The sequence below is a fragment of the Neodiprion pinetum genome, chromosome 6 (genome assembly GCF_021155775.2).
Source record: "Neodiprion pinetum isolate iyNeoPine1 chromosome 6, iyNeoPine1.2, whole genome shotgun sequence".
Classification (NCBI taxonomy): domain Eukaryota; kingdom Metazoa; phylum Arthropoda; class Insecta; order Hymenoptera; family Diprionidae; genus Neodiprion; species Neodiprion pinetum.
Genome location: NC_060237.1, coordinates 6,614,926 through 6,629,984, shown reverse-complemented (window position 1 = coordinate 6,629,984; position 15,059 = coordinate 6,614,926). Strand labels below are relative to the sequence as shown.

The 15,059-nt window shown below is 34.0% G+C and overlaps 3 protein-coding genes across 10 annotated transcripts; 1 reads left to right on the top strand and 2 right to left on the bottom strand.

The window, feature by feature from the left end:
* Positions 1-1,515: 1,515 nt before the first annotated feature.
* Positions 1,516-5,845, top strand: Art3 (arginine methyltransferase 3). Its single transcript, XM_046630995.2, has 8 exons — positions 1,516-1,738; positions 2,036-2,389; positions 2,475-2,647; positions 2,715-2,873; positions 3,135-3,322; positions 3,539-3,765; positions 3,858-4,217; positions 4,313-5,845. The coding sequence occupies exons 1-8, from the start codon at positions 1,726-1,728 to the stop codon at positions 4,420-4,422; spliced, it is 1,584 nt and encodes a 527-aa protein (XP_046486951.1). The 5' UTR covers positions 1,516-1,725; the 3' UTR covers positions 4,423-5,845.
* On the bottom strand, positions 5,839-9,078 carry LOC124221231 (ETS-related transcription factor Elf-5-like). 7 transcript variants are annotated; one of them, XM_069136929.1, is made up of 11 exons: positions 8,807-9,077; positions 8,596-8,718; positions 8,350-8,511; positions 8,083-8,220; positions 7,690-7,834; positions 7,242-7,511; positions 6,850-7,119; positions 6,681-6,755; positions 6,452-6,518; positions 6,175-6,372; positions 5,839-6,014 (listed from the first exon to the last, which is right to left on the bottom strand). In XM_069136929.1, exons 4-11 carry the CDS (start codon positions 8,089-8,091, stop codon positions 5,882-5,884), a joined length of 1,167 nt encoding a protein of 388 aa, XP_068993030.1. In that variant the 5' UTR covers positions 8,092-8,220; positions 8,350-8,511; positions 8,596-8,718; positions 8,807-9,077; the 3' UTR covers positions 5,839-5,881. The 7 variants fall into 7 exon arrangements, with proteins under 7 accessions (XP_068993030.1, XP_068993031.1, XP_068993035.1 ...); XM_069136930.1 differs by having other exon boundaries at positions 8,600-8,718; XM_069136934.1 differs by having other exon boundaries at positions 6,850-6,957; positions 8,596-9,078.
* A 427-nt stretch (positions 9,079-9,505) lies between these two features.
* LOC124221232 (ETS-related transcription factor Elf-5) lies at positions 9,506-14,870 on the bottom strand. Of its 2 annotated transcripts, none has more exons than XM_046631005.2 (7): positions 14,499-14,870; positions 14,200-14,338; positions 12,774-13,043; positions 12,587-12,661; positions 12,382-12,465; positions 12,084-12,279; positions 9,506-10,807 (listed from the first exon to the last, which is right to left on the bottom strand). In XM_046631005.2, exons 1-7 carry the CDS (start codon positions 14,628-14,630, stop codon positions 10,687-10,689), a joined length of 1,017 nt encoding a protein of 338 aa, XP_046486961.1. In that variant the 5' UTR covers positions 14,631-14,870; the 3' UTR covers positions 9,506-10,686. The 2 variants fall into 2 exon arrangements, with proteins under 2 accessions (XP_046486961.1, XP_046486962.1); XM_046631006.2 differs by having other exon boundaries at positions 12,084-12,276.
* Between the last annotated feature and the right edge of the window lie 189 nt (positions 14,871-15,059).

Below are 15,059 nucleotides of genomic sequence, written 5' to 3'. Positions count from 1 at the left end.
TTAATGTCTTGAATATTAGCCAGGTTCTTCGACAATGATAATATCTCATACGTCGTGCGAATAAAAACCGTGTACGCAATCATCCAAAATCACCGCCGTTTGCTTATAAAATGAAAACAAGCATTCTTTATCCATAATTAAAACAATCATCTTTCATCCATCATTAAACATTCATCTTTCATCCATCATTAAATAATCGTTCTTTATTAAGATTAAACAATTATTGAATTACATGAAATGAATAATTGCAAACAAACTGCGTATACACACGAGTAAAAAGTCATTGGGAAAATACGATTTAACAAAATCGGCGTCTGAGAAAAATCAATTAATAATTTTCGAAGGACGTAAGATCGATCTTACTACTCTTCTTTGTGGAGTAGGCCTACTGGGGATACCACGTTAAAAAAAACGCGCCGGATGCGCTACCGTTTGCGGTGGTGTGGAAACGAGCATATGTAATTCCCTCGATTTCAATAAATCTGTATTAAGAATGATGATTTGTTTCTGTTTTCTTGTGTATCTTATTAATCTAAGGAATTATTGAAGTAGGTTGTATACGCAAATTAAACATATTTTTCGAATCATTAGACGAAAAATCAATGAAGAATTCATTGCCATAAAAATTAATCGAATTTACTTCAGACGAATTCGGCTGTTAATGTAACGAGTAAATAAAAGAGGTGCCAGAGAATTTGTTCCAAAAACAAGGAAAATATGGGTGATTTTAGGTGTACATGTATTATAATCTCAAAAACTGTTCACTTCCACTGATTCCAATCATTGTATACCCTGGTGAAAATTTCCACTATTACGAATTTTTACAGAAATTGGGATATTTCGTATTATTTCTTACAGAATTGTGAATATGCATAGTTTTTCGTAAAGAATTGTTAATTTTCGTTAAAAATTGTAAAAGCTTGTAGATTTTTTACTAAAAAAGTGCAACGTTTAATGAAAATTTACAAATTTTTGTGAGAAGCTATGCATATTTATAATTTTGCACGAAAACAATTTTTTGCACAATGTTCCAATTTCCCTAAAAATTCGTCGAAACTCGTAGAATTCATTTTCACTAGAGTATTATTTTCCATTTTCGCCATCCACAATTGTTTTGTGGCCGTGCTACGACAAGTATACTCTGTATTATCTATCGCCTGCGTGTAAGTACAGTAGATTACGAGTCGGTAACCGATATCCGTTCTCTTACCATCCAGCACGTCGCAAATTAGTTCCAAAAAATCTACATCGTGTCAGAGAGCGCTACGAAATCGGGGACACGAAAATCGCGAGCGTGAGCTTTCTCAGGTTTCTGCTTGCATAGATGAATTTTGAATCGATAAACTTTACTTGTGATTTTTATTATCTATTCCTCATATTTGTCTCTTATTTGTTCGTTTTGTTCCGCTGTTTACTTCCTCCCGGGGATCAGGAGAGCTGGAAAGGTCAAACCAGAGCCATAACAGAGAGAAACCTGCCATAATAGTATATCATCGATAATTTAGTGAAGTAAAATTTTTTGTTGCTCGGCACATCGTCTCCATAAATTTTATATCTATGGTCCGTTTTTTGTGTAAGGGCGGTTAGGCGTCTATGATAGGATTTGAAATCGAAGATTAATCCGGGGTCAACACGCGTGCTTCGTCAAAATTAACCTATAATTCAAAACAGTTTATGCTCTTCCACGGGCTGTAAATTTCTTTTAGATATAAATATACTCTCGCGATGACTGACGAAGGTATAGTTTCCTTTTTGTATATTTCATTTAACGTATCATCCAGTTTACATCTAGACCAGCAGTTTTGCATTAAATAACGGTACTCACGTTGATTGTTGTGACAATTGATAAGATATTTTTCTACTTCATCCACTCACTCGACCAACTTGAAAGATTTAGTAATTAAATTTGTATTTTTTTATCCAATTAATGTCTTGCTTATTTTCCGTATTATTATTATTTTTTTTTTTTTTTTGCATTTTTCGTATATTGTATTTGATTCGATTTCTAAATGTATTCTTTCTATTCTTTCTACAGCTCCTCCTCTATTGGATAATTCTAGTTTTGAAACTGACAGGATAAGCGATAACGATAGCGGCGATGATTGGGATGAAGTTAACGATGCAACGCAAAATATCACCTGTCTCTTCTGTGTTGATGTTTTTGACAATTTTCCATCGGCCATAAAACATTTAGAATCCTTGCACAAATTTAATCTTACAGCTTTCAAGAGAAAGTATTCACTGGATATATATTCATATATTAAACTCATAAATTATATCAGAGCTAATAAAACTAAGCCAGAAGAACTGGATTCATTGAGTCTCAAAATATGGGAAAGTGATAAATATCTGGCACCTGTTCTTCAAGATGATAGCTGGTTAATGTTGGGTAAACATAAATTGATTATTCTATGACCTGCGTGTTGAGATGTGGTTAATTGTTGTTTGATTAACAAAATTTTTTTTACCCCAAGATATCGACGATTTTAATGATGCTGATATCAAAAAACCTACTGCCTATCCTGTGAACTCGGAAAATGGTTGCGTCACTTTGTCAGAAATTCATTTTGTCGAACTTCAGGGAACCATACAGTCTCTCAGAGCTCAACTTGAGCATAGCGAAGTTGCGTATCAACTGGCAAAAGAAGTATGAAATCAAACATTAGTTTTTCATATCTTAGTTCATATTCTGATGACCTTTTTTTCACTTTTAGCAAATCGAGGAAATGAAGGAAAAAGCACAAAGGCTTGTATTAGATGATGACTTGACGAAGCCCACCAGTGAAATGTGTGTCAAAAATAAAAGCTTGGAATGCGATGAAGGATACTTTAATACGTATAGTCATTTCGCGATTCATCATGAAATGCTTACGGTAATTATTGTAGTAAATCTCTCCTTTTTTTAGTTGATTAAGTGCTGATCAAAGGTTGCAAAAAAGAAAAAAAAAATGTACTTACATCAGATCAACCAGTTTCCATTATATTTTCATAAACTAAGGGATAAATGTGTATTATTCTGGTTACCACAAAACAGTGCATTGCCTACGTCAAACTTTTTATTCACAGCTGGATGTAGTATGTAGGTTAGTGCTAAAATTATTAAATCTGTTCCATCCATAGTCATATTTTTGTAGGACAAAGTTCGTACCGAAAGCTACCGTGATGCGCTGCTGACCAATTCAAACATGTTTAATAATTGTGTCATTTTGGATGTTGGTTGTGGAACTGGCATTCTCTCTATGTTTGCAGCAAAATCAGGCTGCCGGCAAGTTATTAGCGTTGATCAATCAGACATTATATACCATGCAATGGACATTGTGAGGTAAATTTTACCAAGGACAAATATGAATTGTGCTTGTGAATTATGTGAGACAAGTAATCCAAATATTTGCTCTACTGTATTTTTGATAAGGAATCAGTTGAACAACGACACTCAAGCCCTTTTTGCTCATGTAATTTTTTAACTGGCAAATCTTCTGCAGAAAGTGTTCCGGAATTCGAAATTCCAAGTTTCAAGTTGTATTATTATTCGTTACAGAGAAAATAATCTCGCCAATGTTATAACATTGAAGAAGGGTCGATTAGAAGATATCGATCTTCCTGTAGATAAGGTCGATGCCATAGTGTCTGAATGGATGGGATATTTTTTACTATTCGAAGGAATGTTGGACACAGTTATTTTTGCAAGGGATAATTACCTCGCACAGGGTGGTAAACTTTTGCCAAATCGGTGCAACATCAATATCGTTGGTAGTGGGGATACTAGTACGTGTCTTAAATAATTCAGTTTTCCTGTCACACTAAAAAAAAGTATTTAAGAAAGCTAACGGAAAGTTTTTCACTCCTTGACCAAATAGACCGCTATATTGACCTAGTGGATTATTGGTCCAATGTTTACGGATTTAAAATGAGTTGTATGAAGCCAGAAGTGGTGAGAGAACCGAGCATAGAAGTTTGCCATGTGCAAGATCTGATCACAAATGTTTGCGAGCTCCAATCGTTTGATCTTTATGAAGTAACAACAGAATGTATGAATTTTACATCACCGTTCAGCCTTAAGGTCAAAAAAACTGGATCTTTGACCGCCATTGTCGGATATTTTGACGTGTTTTTTGATTTGGATAATCCTATACAATTCAGTACCGGCCCTCACGCAACTCCCACACATTGGAAGCAAACTGTGTTCTCCTTAAGCGAGCCGATAAGCGTTACAGAAGGCAAGTCATCGGGAGTTTCTTTTCAGTTGTAAATAGAATGAAAATAATAAAGAACTGTCGATGATGTAAAGTTTAATATTGATATATTGTTTCAGGAGAGACAGTAAACGGAAAATTAATATGCCGAAGGCACGTCAAAGATGTGAGAGGTCTTGTTGTGACAATCCAGCTAAAGAGTTTTAGTCAAGTGTATTATTTGGACTAAGAAATCAACGCCGTTGAGTAGCCAGTAGAATTTTGAAAAAAGTTATCAAAATTCACGTCGAATTTTGGGTAAAAGACATACTTCCTATTAGGGTGAGTTTTAGTACTTGCAACTTTTATGCAATTCGCATTACTTATAAATGGTATTTAGCCAAAAAGAATATAATGCAGAACTATTTGTTACATAATTTTTTTTACACACAGTGGCTGAGTCGCGGTCACAAGTGGTATTTTTTTTTTTTTTTTTTCTGGATTGCTTCCATATTATTTATAATTATCTCAGTTTTCGTCAAATGTATTCAGTTGAACGTAAACGAATGATGTCGATAAAACGCGAATATAGGTTTATGTTTATCTATCGGGTAAATTTCACTTTGCGAATCTTTTTCCACCTCTATAGTAATAATAATGCTATGAAGTTGGATTATATAGGCCTAAATCTTACAAGAGATTAGCTTTTATCTACCTAGGCTCCGTCTAATGCCCGTCTGTGATATCTATATCCAATGATGATTATATATATATTGAGAATTTAGATCAGCAACGAAATAGCATTTCTTAATTGCGCACGCCTATCTATACGCAAATATTGAAAGAGGTAGTAAGCCTTTATGTATTTTAATAACCATACACTTATAGTAAAAAGGTGTAAAAAAATAAAATAAAATTTAAAATTCGCAGTTATATTTAATTGTTATTCTCTAAACTTCTATTATAATACATATTGTAAAATTTACAAATTTCATTAAAATTATAAAAGTTCAATCTAATAGCATTATCGTGAAGAAAAACGAAAAAAACGCGTTATATGTATATTTGACAAACGGAACGTTGTCGAATATACTACAATACAGTACATCAAACGTTACTACATAAACTCTACAGATCATTTTTAATCAAAATATTTATAAATCCTATCGGATTCTTTAATATCTTATTACCAGGCTTATATGCATTTATTTCTTCACTCTGTAGAATTGACAATCATTATTCTAGCTGTACGTAATTATACCTATGAGTATAATAAACTTCAAGAAGCTGAATACATTATAAATCAAATAAAAACGATAATTTCGTCTTTTTATTCTTCACTTTTATATCCATTAGACGATCGCGCACCAAATTTAAATAGTATTAAAAGCATAAAAAAAATTGTCCCTATGACGGATTAGTGAAAATTTCTTATCCTCTCAAACATGTTATGCAAACGTTATATGTTCTATAGAATACGTTACGTAAATTTGCTCTGTCGGTTGAAGAGCATTAATAATTTTGACAGATCTGTCAATGAGTTCACACCGTATTTTCAAATTACGCATCAATATAATCGTGTTATTTTTTTCATTAATATTTTCAACGCTTTTAGTTTCAATAACACGATTTCCAAATCTGATAATTTCTTCTGCTCGCTTCGTGATTTGTTTCATCAAAAAAAAAAAAAAAAAAATCCGTGTAAATCATTAGAGCTGGTATTTGACTCTAGCCTTTTCAAAGTTGGGATCGTCAGTTTCTAATCCCGTTGCCGCGGGACCAAATCGATAAGTAAGACGCTCCTTATCAACGGATTCCAGAGTGCCTTTTTTATAATGATACCTGAAATATGAAATTAAAAATTACAATTTGTCACTTATCACGATAATTGCGATTACGAGTACTCGCCGATTTATTTCACAAATATTTATATTGCTGTGGCGTAAGAAATGAAACTAGTTATTGTAATAATGTTATAGGTATACAAATTTCTAAAATTTACCTTAACGCACGACTAAATTTGTCGTAGTCCATCTCCTTCTTCTTGATTTTCTTACGTTTGCCCCACATCCGTGCTATTTCTTTATTTTTAACCAAACAAAAAATTTTTTTGCTGTAATCCTTCCAGTATATATATTCAGGACAATACTTCGGGTTGTGTAATAAGTCTCGTAAAAATTCCCAAACCCACAATGTGTGTCTGCCTGTTGACATATCAAATGGATTAGAAAAACAATTATCTGTGCACGTTTTTTTCGTTTCAAAACATTTCATCCAACTTGCCAGATCTTCCTTTTCGCTCTACTTTTGTTCTTGCCAAATCTATATTGCTCACCGATTCTGCATCTGCATAATCCAAACAGAGAAATTCAATTATTATGCAGAATAATCGTTTTACAAGGAAAATTCTCTCAACTTAATCACGATGAAAATATATTCATGTTTATCGAATCGTATTTCAATTTCTTTGGTCAATTATTCTCGTTGCTTAATTTACGTATTAATTACCAGAAATCGAGACTGTGCTGTCGACCGATGTCTCGTCGTCGGAGTACGGTACTCGGTATCGTTGGAATGGAATATCTGAAAAGGTTTTTATTTTCATTTTCATTCCATTTTTGTTGTTTTCTGCTTGAAATAAATTTACAAATATATATATATATATATACCGATTTACCGTTATGTTTTACGTTGCGTTCCTCTCGTAACGATTCGTAAAACTTTTCCCCATTAATCGGATCACGATTGATGAAATCTTGCAGCGATAATTGCCGAAGTTCATTTCCTGGCATAGAAAATTTCTCGGCAACAGTGCAAATATTGTCATAAAAAATATTTAATTCTATAGATATCCAAAGAAGCCAATTTTTTGTATCTGTCGTATTCCACTGTTCTACCTTTTTTTTCTGCCAATGTCTGGTACGGATATTCGGACTTTTTTTGCAATCTGTTTGCGTAAAAATTAAAAAAATAATATCCAACATCTGGACCGAGTTATTTCACGTGAAATTAATGTGCAAGACATTTTTTCTGAGTTTTTTCATCTTTAATTTCTAGTATAAAACTTACGACGAGTCTTTGGGGCGCTTTGCTTCGGCAAGAATTCGAAAAGCCTACTTCCGATGGTTCCACAGAGATTTATAAAATTATTTTTCGACAGTCTTAGAAGTTCTTGTCCTGGCATAACAAGTTTTTCACTCCTGCAGCAGACGTCGTAAGATTCCCTCAATTCCACGATTATCGTCGAAATTAACCATTTTTTTGTGTCTTTTTCATCCCATTGATTTACCGGTTTTTTTCTCCAATTTTCCAAGTCCTCGTTCCTGTTCTCTTTGTTACCTGTATATGATGATGGCAAAAAGAAAAAAAGGAAAAAAATACAACGAATCATTTATTAATATGAGAAGACATAACTATACGGTATAATAATGTATTACTGTTTAACGACGGTGAGGAATAATTTTTTTCTTTCCCTTCTATCGCTATACAAGTATAACAATAAAGAGCAATTACTTACTATCATCCGATTCTCCGTTTGGGTCTTCCAGTTTAATATCCAAATGAGGAATTTCGATATCGCTTCTTTGAGTTTCATTATCTTTGTTTAACGATACTTCAGATTTAAAATCCGTACAGTTTACATCAAAAAACAGATGATCAAACTGCAGAGAATCGAGTAAGGGGACAAAAAATTATAAAAATAGGCAGACAAAATTCGAATTAAATCATGAAATTTTATTATACTTCTACCATAGCGAATAGTTGTAATGAATTTGTAAAAGAAATGAGATGGTACACGACAAAGAGAATAGAAAAAATAAGGTAATCAAGTTTCGTGCGCGAGTTTATAAATGTTGCGCGAAGTTCGAACGAAGTGTGTGACAGAACGTTAAACAAAATGGAAACTTACGATCGACATATTGTTGTTCGTCCCGTGTCATGAATAACAAGTCCAATCGTGTAGTAGGTATTTTATATTCTCGCAATTGCGTCGCTGAAAGTATTATAACGTCTTCCACTGCCTCTTAACACTCTTCTAATGCTCAACCTTTATTTAATTATCCACTTGTACTGAGATTTACAATAATTCCGTAAAGAATAGAATCTTTCAGCGGTTTCTTTTTCTTTATCTTTTCTTTTTTTTTTTTTTTTTTTTGTTTTTTTTTTGTCTACTTACGTATCCATCTGTAAAACTTTTTTCAATCAGCCTTGACCACTGTTTCCCGTTTCCACATCTGGACACGTTCCTGATACAAGTTCTACTGATCAGTCACCGATGTCTTGACCCATCTAATTCAGTATGGATTTCGGCTACTTCATTCGGCCAATCACGGACCGACTATGTAGCATATGAACCATATGAATATCAAACCAACCGACACCGTGCTACTTACGTATTACGTGTCACATCAAGTTAGTATACCTACGAATATCGCACGATGTGTGTGTACGAACCAGGAAAATTTTTCAAACTCCACTTCTCTTGGCGTACGACCTTCGCGACCCAAGTAATGAATGAATTTGGATTTTAATCACGCGTACACCGCTACAAGATTATGCAAATTTTAGTAATCATCTGTTCGGAATCCAAATAAGACTCGCATTGTCTCGCGAACGGCAGCGAGCTTTATTACCCTAAATAATACTCTAGATGACAGAGACTTGTGAACCACTGCTAACTTGCGCTCCGTAAACAACAGAACTGTACGAAATGTATTTATAATGCCTTGGGTTGTGCTTTTATCAGTCGCGTAACTTAGTTACCATGCGGTTTGCTTATCGACTTTCGTAGAATCTAAACATCCTCTTCGTACCTAACTATTACGTGTGCGCAACTTGAATTGTTTTATAGTTTACTGTGGCATATACGAAATTATAAATTTTTTACGCATTAGACTATGTATTCGGAACGTTGCGGTAGGTCGGACGTTTCGATGAAACTGACGAGAGGGATATTTTTATACCTTGAGTTAGCGAGCTACGGCATATACGAATGGTTTCAGATCTTTTTCTCGCTTCTCAAAATTTATAAGTATTTTTGTTGGAATTATTTTTTCAATATCGATGACACTCGTTCACAATGGATGCAATATTAATATAAATATTAACAATGGCGAAAGGTTTTCGTGTATTCGGCGTACAGTTGTAAAGTATAAAAATACGATATATTACACTGATACTCTCTAAACTCGCTTATGTACAACTGTAATCCTTATGAAATTAAGTATACTGTTTTTTTTCTTTCCTTTTCTTATTTATAGACAAATTGACGAAAGTTTTACCTCATAGGTGAGACGTAAAAAAAAAAAAGATAAGACAAACTTTCATCCATCTCAACAGTCAATAAAATTTTCTATTATATTACAATTTATCTCCAACGTTACATAATATATTATATACAATACATCGGTGTACCTATATGTATATTGTATATTATGTATAATACATATATCGTGCGTTTTCGTAGATGCGCACCATTAGTCACGCGACTGATGTTGAAACTCGGAGCTGCTCAGAGTGGACTTGTACCCTGAATTGCCTATAATTGGGAGTTACACCATAAGGCGTTTAATCGTACATTTTTTTTTAGATTAAAAGCATTAATAAACTCTATTGTTTGATTGTTCAACGACTTATCGGACCTAAATATACGCGTCTATGTAATACGGAATTATGTCAATGAGGTAGGTAAACCGAGGGATAAATTACAAAATCGAAATAAAGTCGATGACTCTATTTTCGTTTGATCATTCTTGTCTTCTAAATCGACGAATATAACAGCAAATCGATATACCGTTTCATCAACTTTTAACTATCAGACACAAGGCTCTATTTTTTTTTTTTTTTTCAATGATAAAATGGAATTATTAAAAATGATTTTGTATTATTCTTTGCGGTTTTCTCTAGTTTTCTCTTGATTACAGTATAAAAATAAAAACACCTACAACGTGTTATTTGGTGATGAGATTTCGCAGGATGACTTCACTTATATCGTTATAAATTTAGTAGCTTACAATTAGTTACTAATTAAGTACTAATATGTTCAATATAACCTCTAACTAACCGTCTACTCATAAATAAATTACCTGTACAGATACACTGTGCAGGCATTTTTTTGGCACATACATCAAATCACGCATATTTTTGGCCGTATAATAACTTAATCACTCGGAGTACATTAAATTATGTTATAAATATTCTTAATACCGAGAGTGATTATGAATTGATTGACATCTCGATCTATATAATCGTGTTTCCTCTATAAATATCCGCTTTCTGTATAATATAATACAATAGTGTCGAACCTATATTCTTATAATATATGCTTACGTAAAATGATGTCGTCACATCGTATAAAATGATAAATGTCATTTACATAGAATAATGCGTGAAAATTTTTCGTGAGACGGAGAGGCAGATATACAGATAATAAATATAAAAATTCTTGATCTATAAAATTACATGGGATTATAAGATATACAATAATATACATGTATGGAATGATTCGTCGATTTTAAAATTGTGATTTCCTGAAATTTGGATCGTCCGTTTCTAGGCCCGTCGCTGCGGGACCAAATTGATAAACGAGACGCCTTCCTTGGACAGCGACGAATATACCTTTTTTGTAGTAATATCTAAAACACAAGGAAGAAAATAAAGCATTAACATTGCATTTTTTTTACCAATGTTGACAAACCGTTGTAGGCAAACCAAGAAACAAACAGTTATTTTCAGAAAGAATAAAAGTATAGGCTTATCAGTAATGAAAATTTTCCAATCTTATGAGAGAAAAAAAAGAATAAAATTCTTTTAAATAAATAAATAAAGAGGAAAAGTATAATCGTTCGTTTAGAAAAAGGAAAAAGCATGATAGTAGGTTTGTTGGTAAAACATTGAAATACCGATTCATTTCTGGTAAAACTGGATGTTCAAATTAAGATCTGGTTGTAAAATCTTGTAAATATCATATTTTTCATCGGGTGGTTTCGAAATCATCGCGGGATTTTTACTGAATTTTCACGGGTGTACAAAATTGACGCGACGGCAAAAAGACGCTGAAGAAAATTAAAGATTAAAGAAAAAATAAGACACCTAATGTAGTTTTTACGGTGCTGCATCAGAAAAATGCGTCGTCACATTTTAAATTGTGTGCTGCCGAAATACATAATTTCGAAGCAAAGTAGTAATTTTTTTCATAAAAACCTATAATTTTTGTAACATGCATCAATAGAAAATGCATTAGGTGTCTTTTACGTCACGATTATAGACATCAGGGTAATTTTTCTCAGATTTTTCTCTCCGTGTAACATCAAAATGCCGCGCGTCAAAACTCGAGTGGTTGAGACCGTTGACGTGAATAACGTTTTTTGTCTGAAGAATTTAAAAATCTAGGATTCCTAATTGGAAGTGTGAAAAAATGGAGAAAACGAAGAAGCGAAAAGGAAATCAAATAAAAGGATAGCTGCTCGAGGTATAAGAAAATATTTTAATTCATTCTCACACCCAACAACAGCTACCGTTTCATTCCAGTTCCTTTTCGTTTCTTCATTTTCCACGTTTTTTCATAATCCCGATTAACAATTCCAAATTTTTTAATTATTCGTATAAAAACGCCACTGAGATCCACTGACTCAACCACATCGTTGTTACGCGCGGAATTTTGATCTTCATTAGCGTCTTTTTGTCACCGACCCGACGGCCTGGCGTTTATCGCGTTAATTTTACACCCATGAAAATCCAGCATCTTGTCGGACAAACAGACATTTCTCTGGAAACCTGTTTTTCGGATTCTAGAGGTTCGAAAACCCGCAAAGATTCGTTGAAATTAAAAATAGTGATTTTCGACCGATACCAATACTCTTGTTATACAACCAAAAGTGATGAAAAAATATTTAAGAGTCGTTAATTTACCTCATCGCACGGCTGAATTTTTCGTAAGTCATGTCCGGATTGTGTTTACGCGATCCCCACATTTTCGCCACGCAGTCACTTTTCACAAAACGAAATCTCTTCTTTTCGTAATCTTCCCAGCATATCCATTGCGGGCAAAACTTTGGATTGAGTAGCAAGTTTCTCACATATTCCCAAAGTCTCTCGTTTTTGACTGCTTGTATGTATAAAGAAACATCACATTGATTACACAAAATCGATAAATATTTTTAAACACTGCACTTTGAATTTTATTTTTAAAATTTATTTATCAGCTTACCAGGTTTCTGTTTGGTACTTAAACTTCGAGGTCTTCCAGGTTGTCGTTTTTTAATATAATCCGTACTGATCACCGATTCTTCGTCTGTAATTTCATACGGTTACAAGTTTCAAATCCGATTAATACATACAGCGGAATTGTTATCGTCGATAGAATAACTTGTAGATGATATGTTGTATAACTATTAATATTACGTATTAATTACCGGAATAGTTTTGGCTGATAGTAACGGATGTTTCATCGTCGGAACATTCCGGTGGAAATTTTGCGAACGAGTATGCTGTACAAGAAAGAAAAAAATAGCAATAAATAAGATGATTTTTGTTTTAAAAATTTTGACTCTTTTTTTCTAAACCGTCAAGTATTTTATATTAATAATATATAAAACTTACAGTGATATTTCATGTCGCGGTGCTCCTGTAATATTTCGTAAAGTCTTCCTCCGTTGTCGTGATCACGGTTGACGAAATCTTGCAGCGATAATTGTACAAGTTTATTTCCTGGCATAGAAAATTCCTCGGCAACAGTGCAGAGTTTTTCATAGTGAATACCTAATTTCATAAAACTCGAAAGGAGCCAACTTTTCGTCTCTAACGTATCCCAGTACTCAATCGGTTTTCTCATCCAGCTGTTGCAATCGGGTTTCATATCTTCGTCGCTACCTGCACAAAAAAAACAAACAAATAGCAATGAATAAGAGATGCTCGAATCAACATTCGACGAGATGAAACGTTGCAACTTTGCGCAAACTGCAAGCAGAACGTAGAATCAAAAACGATTTTGAATCTGATAATTTATTGGCTTCAGGCTTCATTCTCCAGATTTAGTCTGCGATTAAATTTTGTCTGCCATTTTTTCTCGCCAAGTTATCCAGCGTCAAAATAAATGGTATCCGAAAAACTTTGATCCTACACGTAAGAAGTGGAAAAATACTCTTTGTCTTGTGAAAGAACATTGGAGTAATTAAAAAGTATAGTCTTGAAGGGAAATCTCAATTCTTCAAGATGTTAAGACTGGGAAGCATGATCGCCATTTTTACGGAAGCTGTGTCGGAGTAGAGTTTAAATTTGAATCACCTTGTATTAGAAAAAATACTCGGTGATTCTTGAAATTGCGTGTTTGGACTGAAAAATATTATCATTCCTGGTTTTTCAAATGAGAAATTCATCCCGAAGAAAGAAGATGACAGTTTGTTCTACAACGCCATTTGAGAAATGATAAAAAATTCGTCAACTTCGAGGGCTCGAAATTGTACGAATGCCGGGAAAAAATAACTTTTTATGGTTATAATGTGATTCTTTGACCTCAAACATACTAAAAACACATGCTTTCAGTTTGAATTACTTTCGGACGCCATTTTGTGATTTTTCCAGTTACGGGACGGCGTTATTCAGACCGTTATCAACGCCTTGGCAGTTGAGTGGATACAAATTTAGAATGGCGACATTCAGAGGTTCGTTCTCCTTTTTTTTTTTTTTTTACAACTTTCTCTACCATGCGTTTTTCATTTGCAGTTACGTAGTTGAGAAAAAATCGCAGATATATTAAAAAAAAATAAAAATCACTTTGAAGGAGAGATTCCAAGCTACGAAATGATTATTTTGAAAATCTGGTGGGGTAATTTTTTCCACGATTGCACCATCGAATATCGTTTGTAAATGTGTATTTATCGCTTGTAAAATACTCTCGACTTTGAGTTTTTGAATCTTATTGTAAGTTATATTTCTCTTGATTCCTGCGGTTGTTTCTAATCCATTGCACATCTATTCTTTAATTATATTCCCTGCTAGATGCAATATAAGTATGCTCGTTGCTTACTGTAACGCGATTTGTTGTACGGATCTTCAATTTCGATATTCCAATTGTGAATCTCGCTCTTCGCCTTGCTCTGCGCGTCCAGGTTCAGCAATTGCAGAGGTTTACCACTGTCGTAGTAAGGATCACGTGAGCAATCGACCTGTTGACAATAAAAATAAATATACAACATGCCGAAACGAATTAGGGCGTTGGGCCAATTGTTCAGTAAAAATCAAATCGACTTTAGCCAGTAGCCAAATTCGAATATTTTTCATCTCGGACGTATTGTTATTCGATTTTTTGTTCACCGTTATACTCACTGGTGATATCTTGTTGTTGGAGTGAAAATGGTCGATGGAGCAGACGTCGTCATAATTGCAAAAACGAAGAACACTCCCGTTCGTTTGATCCGTGTAAAACGAGTCGCTTTCCATGTCGTGTTCGAGTTTCATTTTGTCCAATCGCGGTGGAAATTCAATGATTCGACAACTATACCGCAATTTTCTGCGCTTTTGTTTTTATATTGATATGGAAATTTTATTTTTATCGAAATGAAATCTAAACTTATAACATATATCATCGATCGTTTCAACTTGCTTCAAACTTTCGGCGGTCACGTGCATCGGTCGCGCTATACATCCGCAATCCTTTACGAACTGGCTAGCTCTACTTCGTTTCAAATGGATCTTACGGGTTTTGGCGTCGAGCACACGGGTTGTATATCGGGGAATCCCACTTCACCGACCTTCCGACCAATCAAAATCTCCGTATAACTCGGTGACGCATTTGACTCTCCACTCGCGGTGTGTATTAATGGTATAGTGGGATGAACGCTATTGCAGTTATCGTACCGTTACGCACGCATATATATATATATATAT

Excerpts from the sequence above, each read along its gene's own strand:
- Art3 (XM_046630995.2), top strand. Across the intron at positions 2,648-2,714 it reads CGTATCAACTGGCAAAAGAA|CAAATCGAGGAAATGAAGGA; the intron begins GTATGAAATCAA and ends TTTCACTTTTAG. Across the intron at positions 3,323-3,538 it reads CATGCAATGGACATTGTGAG|AGAAAATAATCTCGCCAATG; the intron begins GTAAATTTTACC and ends TATTCGTTACAG.
- LOC124221231 (XM_069136931.1), bottom strand. Across the intron at positions 7,120-7,241 it reads AAGCGCCCCAAAGACTCGTC|ATTGCAAAAAAAGTCCGAAT; the intron begins GTAAGTTTTATA and ends TTACGCAAACAG. Across the intron at positions 6,373-6,451 it reads CGAAAAGGAAGATCTGGCAA|ACACACATTGTGGGTTTGGG; the intron begins GTTGGATGAAAT and ends GTCAACAGGCAG.
- LOC124221232 (XM_046631005.2), bottom strand. The coding sequence starts at position 14,630 with ATGAAACTCGAACACGACATGGAAAGCGACTCGTTTTACACGGATCAA. Across the intron at positions 13,044-14,199 it reads GTACAACAAATCGCGTTACA|GTAGCGACGAAGATATGAAA; the intron begins GTAAGCAACGAG and ends TTTTTTGTGCAG. Across the intron at positions 12,662-12,773 it reads CCGCGACATGAAATATCACT|CATACTCGTTCGCAAAATTT; the intron begins GTAAGTTTTATA and ends TTTCTTGTACAG.